The sequence below is a fragment of the Glandiceps talaboti genome, chromosome 5 (genome assembly GCF_964340395.1).
Source record: "Glandiceps talaboti chromosome 5, keGlaTala1.1, whole genome shotgun sequence".
Taxonomy (NCBI): domain Eukaryota; kingdom Metazoa; phylum Hemichordata; class Enteropneusta; family Spengelidae; genus Glandiceps; species Glandiceps talaboti.
In genome coordinates, this window is record NC_135553.1 from 20,390,886 (window position 1) to 20,397,005 (window position 6,120).

At 39.1% G+C, this 6,120-nt stretch overlaps 1 protein-coding gene across 1 annotated transcript; it reads right to left on the reverse strand.

The window, feature by feature from the left end:
• Positions 1 to 4,862: 4,862 nt before the first annotated feature.
• Positions 4,863 to 5,825, reverse strand: LOC144435469 (cannabinoid receptor 1-like). Its single transcript, XM_078124063.1, has one exon. The coding sequence runs from the start codon at positions 5,823 to 5,825 to the stop codon at positions 4,863 to 4,865; it is 963 nt and encodes a 320-aa protein (XP_077980189.1).
• Between the last annotated feature and the right edge of the window lie 295 nt (positions 5,826 to 6,120).

Genomic DNA, 6,120 nt, shown 5'->3' on the forward strand with positions numbered 1-6,120 from the left:
ATCATTATTGTACAAACAAATATTTGACCACCAGATTTGCTGTCGAGTGAAACATCGAATAATAATGATCACGTGACATCAGATGTAACGATTTCTTGTCTATCTAGATGATATGATATGATATGATATGATATGATATGATATGATATGATATGATATGATATGAGATGAGATGAGATGAGATGCGATGCAATGGGCTGGGATTATGTGGGATGGGATGGGATATATGATATAAAGAATTATTTCATCCGCCTTAAAGAAAAATTTTCTGTTAGTGGTCCATCACTCACTGGTAGCATAAAATATTTCGACGAGAAAGTCGTCCAATTAGCTATAGTATTGTCACTCTTCATTAAATGTTTAAATTCATATAATTCATCTTTATTCAGATAAGGAATATAATTTATCTCTCTTTTATATGTTTTTAAGAAAGAATTGGTCTGATTCTGAGGAAGAAGTCGAAAAACAATGTTTGAGACTGTAAATTGTTACTCAAACTGCATTCTGGGAAACCAGAGCTGATATTTCTTACGTGACTGACGGTGCCGTAAAAGAGGCTGTATGGTTTACGACGATGCTGAACTGTGACTACAAGTCATTCAAATGAAGACGGCAAAGAAAACATTCTGATGTTAATGGCATATAACTGTCGAGTAGATATCTAGTCAACATCTATACATGGACTTACGTTGATTTTGACCAAAACCTTCCGTCCCTTGTATTAAGTGTCTTCTTTAGAGCACACGTTGTTATATTATTTTTTAAAATAGATGGATTTTATTGTAAATAAATAAATGATTTTAGTTATTCAGTTGATGAGGTGTGATGATGTGTATTTTTTAAATTATTATTTAGCTTTTTTTTTTCTTTTTTTTTTTTTTTTATAGATCTCGTGTATTGAATTACATCATCTAGGCTACTACAACTCTCACTGCCGTTTCATAGCTTTGACGTTTTGTCAACTCATTTGCATGGTAAACTTTGTCAAGTTAGTATACTATGATGTAGTTGAGTACTAAAATTTTAACCAATACACACAACATATATAACTAGTCTCGGTTACTAGCCCCTTGCCGTTGAGGGCTACACTCCCTCTGTTGGGGGGGGGGGGGGTAGCCCTCAACTGCAAGAGGTTGGGTAAGCGATCGAGACTAACTTGTGATCAGCTGAGAGCTTTTGACTGTAGACAGTCAGTCATGTTCACTCATGATAGACGGCGCTGTTGATAAGCTTAGAGCTTTCGACTGCAACCATATCAGTCATGTTCACTCATGATAGATGGCCGCTATTTATGATCACCACGTCACCTTGTGATGTGATCACGGACAATGTTCTCGTAGATCTTAGGGAGAAAGTACCGCTCCTCATCTGTCCAGCTTGTTAGGGAAGCTCTTCATGTATTAAAATGGCCTCCTTGATACCACGTTTCTGCAAGTTAGACTCTCTAGTCTATGTAGTGGTGTTTTTTTTACATTTCCTTTTTCATATTTTTAACCAGCAATTGTAACTTTGAAGTTTCCACGGCCAAGTGATTCCAAGCGTCTCATTACCCTTTTGTTTTAGGTTTCTTAGTTGCACAGTTTCCATAGCTTTTATTTGTTTTTCCCTACTATTTTTAATGTATGTAGATTTCCACAGAGTGACGCAGATCCTCTGTCAAGGATCGAAACGTCAGAAGTTTTAACTTTAGTTAATAAAACCCCATTTTTTGGAACCCAGTTCTTGCTTCACCGTCTGACTCATCACTGTTTACTTGTAGTTCTCCATGGTTCCGTGATCCAATATGGCGCCTATATATCATTATACACTGTAGTTGGACTGATTCTAGTTTTATCAACGAACTCATATGTAGTTGGTTGAATGATACACGTATTTTACTTCAATCCACGCCAATTGGGGAATATGGGGGATGTGGATGATTATTCTGAATATTTCTCTTTATATCAATACGCTCTATTCTGAGGATTTAAAAGTGACGTCACTGTTAAAATTGCCCACCCATTCGCTTCTGAACGGTTTTGCCTACAGGTCGCTCATCCTTGTGAGCAATTGCACACGATCTGTGAACATTTCAACTTCGTCTTTCATCCAGACTGGTGTTTTCGGATAATGTGAAGAGCCCAAGGTAACTCTGGATGATATTGTCGTCGTGTCTTTTGTGTATTGAGTGCCTAAAAAGACTGATATTTCACTGATCGGAGAGTGTTTACGAGAGATGAGTACTTACACGTGTAGATAACCAGTGTTGGATTGTTGTGTGTATGATGGCGACATCCCTATAATCATGTTAAATGGTCAAATTAATCATAACATTTAGTCCGGGCTTTCGTCTGTATGCTCGCAAGAGAAACGAACAAAATTGTATCGGTCTGCCAACAGCACATTTCCATCTGATAGCATCATTTGCTGCAGGCTCAGAGCCGAGGGTTATTTCCAGTAAGAATAGTTTCATGTGTCGTTACAAGAAAGACCCCCACCGGGGGAGGGGGGGGCAACTGTGTATAAAATGGTACCGAGGGGGGGGGGGGCTCCTCTGAGACCTCCAAACCCAAACTTTCATGGTTTCATACCAACAATCCAAAAAATGATACCCTTTCTAATACCAACTGTATCGCACAAAATAGATACTATGGATTTCTTTAACTAAGTATCCCACTTGCATGCAAAAACAGGATGTATTGTGGTCCAACAGTGATGTTTCATCTTTAAAATTAACACAACACCCCCACCCCAGTAAGACTGGCAGTAAAGGTTTAATAGAAGTTTGAGGGAACCAAGTGGAGTTAGCACCTAGCTGGTGATTTTTGAAATGAAAGAACTAAAAGAAATGCTTTCTGATGCCACTATAACATGTCTAGGTAGTAATGATACGCTGTAAAAATGTGAATCAAAACTAGAGTTTTATCGAAATTTGTGGGGGTTAAAACCTTACCCTTTGCTATACCTGTACATGCTGAAAGTGTAGCGTACCCTTTCTCATACCTTTTTAGTACAAATAAACCATCCCTTTCCAGAGGGCCCTCCCCATATGGTCCATCTCTGGGAGTTGCCCGCCCCCGTGAAGAAAGCCCCTGACGAGAGATCGTGAATGGACGTTACGAACACAAATGAACAAGTGAATACGACGTACGTTGTGATTCTATACAACTGTGACTGTTGGTGAATACCTGGTACTAAGGTGCGAGGTCAATAACTCAATGTAAGATACAAAACAACCCAACTAACTTCAGATCCTTCCCCCTTCTTATTGAATTGGCCAAAACGTTTCAGAGAGCATCATCAATTTCAAATCAGTACGTATGTAGTAGTATGTAGTGCTATGAATATAAAACCAGTAGTAGTGAGTAAAAAATATAGTTCTTTTGCTGACAACACTGTTGTATTTATGACATCGCTACCGATTTTATAAGAATATCGCCAATCCCTATAATAACGTCATTGTTCTGTATTAGGACCGTCATAGACAAGAACAAAACCATTTAGGAAAGGAATAACAGTTTACAAGCGACTGTGATCTCGCCCCAAAGTGATCACGAATAGGGCAAATAGCTGAAAAGCTTTATTAGTTACCCGTACGCGTTGCACTTTATTCACATATATGCGGAAACCGTGGCGTGTACATTGAAGATACAAAAACATTCTTGAACAAGCCCGCTCATGGTGCGAATCTGGTCGAAGATTCCAACCGGTTCTGTATTGAACTGAAGAGAAAATGAAACTGTCATAACCGTTCATGTGCTAGGAATTTGAATAATGTTTGGTTACGAAACACGCGAGTACTCTTTCTGAAATTATTTTAACTCATCAAATACACCTACTAACCGGTTTGAAAGAGTCACGTACGACTCACGAGAATACAACAAGAGTGACGTGTGTAATGAATTTATTGCACGCATACGATGACACTTCAGGAAAAGGGTATGAACGCGAGTCAAAACTAAAGATTCACATGAATTAATAGCATTGTTATAAAACGTTAAACACAGTGACACGATTTCTGTTCATTCTGGCGAGAGTCGCCGCCGGCCGGCCATGACAAATCGAACGGTGAATGTCATTGCTGTGAATAGAAGTAGGAAATAACAGAGAACTGGTGGGATAGTACAGTATATAATAGCATACTACGTCTTCACTTTACTAAATATATATATACATGGACGCTAAAATAGGGTAGATGATCGTAGCTTAATTTCATCGAATATTTCGCTTTATGCTTTATGCGACAATTTGTGGTAGCCTTCAAGTATTAAAAACATGACACCAACTCGTAACAAAACAAATAGGCTTATACATCCAAATGACTGAAGACGTTAATAGCCTTTATTTTACATCATCACATTTAGTACTACATATTATGCATTACAAGGTAGGAAAGGAAAATTTTGTGGCACATAATTTCAAAGATGAACTCATATTCCATTAAATTATGATTCTTTGGATGCAGTATAATATTCGTAAATTAGAAGAAAGGTGAGACCTACCACACATTACACAGCAACGCAATAACTCGACTTCAGAAGACTTAGTACTAAATGGAATTATTGAAAGCTATAATTGTATACATTACCATTAATTACTATCTCAATATTTGGGCATCGCTATTATTGGCTTATTGGCTACATTCGATATCAGACATTCCAAATAAGTTCAACTGGCTATCACCAGAAGTAAACGACTCAATACGTTTCTCTTGAAATCATAACAATGAAGGAAACGTAAAAGGCACAGTCACCATACCTTTTAAGTTTTACGATTTAGAACCATACTCCTATCTACATATTAATTGAGATATGAGTCAAAAGCAGTCAAGTTGATTGCATTCTCTTTGCCACTCGATGCCCAATCAGCAATTGGCGGACTAATTACTCGATTGGTACCACCATATTGGGTTGACTCGGACAACAAAAAACCCGCCGCATAGCAGATCGGAAAGCTTTGATTCTCCACCAGTACACTAAAGGATTCAGAGCTGAGTTTAATTGCGCGAGAAACCATCCGATCGTCCGAGCAATTAAGACATTTGCTGACGGCATGGGATTGGCGGCTGACATTATCATATACAGAATCATTGGACTCCAAGAAACGAAGAACACACCAACCACTAACAGAAACGCCACAACAGATTTTCGCACTTTCCTGATTTTGCCTTTTATTTCTTGGGAGACGGCTCGACTCTCATGGTCATGAGCGATACGCAAGATCACAGAGTACTGGATGATGATTGCCAAGAAAATGCCTAGTGAAATGGTGAACAGGATACCCCAGTATGCAGGTGGGAATAGAAAGTCCAAAGCACAACCAAAGTAAGGAGATCTTCTGTAAGTTGACCAGCCAAGATTCCAACCCATTGCCGGCAACGAACCTAATATCAGCGCGACGAACCATGCCACACTGATGATGATGCCAACATTGCGTTTTCTCATCATTGTTTCGTAGTCATATGGTCTTGTGATAGCCAGGAATCTGTCTACGGCCAGCAGAAGTAGGTGGATCAGGGAACTCAAGAAACAGACAAAGAATATCGTAGCTGATACTTTGGATAGGTTACACGATGAATCATAACCGAATATTGAAGAATTGTTCCAGATATGTATGCTTCCTACGAGAAGATCGGCTACGGCTATGCTGACGATGAAACTGTTGGAGGGTGTTCGTAAAGATGGCACTCTCACTGGACTTAGGATGATGATCAGATTCTCGAACATTGTAAATGAGCCAAATACGATTCCGAACACGAATTCTGCCACCTCCTGTGTCTTCTTTGGCATGATACTAGGATCTGGAAGACAGGTAGTGTTGTCAAAGAGAGAGAAGTTGGCGTCCATCTCGAAATATACTTGTAAGCCTTGCAAACAGAAGGTATGGTTGACTTGACAAGAACCGTTCGGCTCTAAATATATAGACTTGGTACCTGGGAATAAAGTCGTGATAGCGCTGTCCACACCGGCAAATAACTTTTACACGAAATAACCCTCTATTTACTACCGCTAGGTCCCTTTCACAGAGATTCGAACACCTCATTGTAGTTGTACATAGGCAGGTAGCGAGATGTTCTCTAATTTGTATATAATGACGGGGAATCGTCACAAAATAGGCCTCGGGATACAAAAAGAAGAAAAT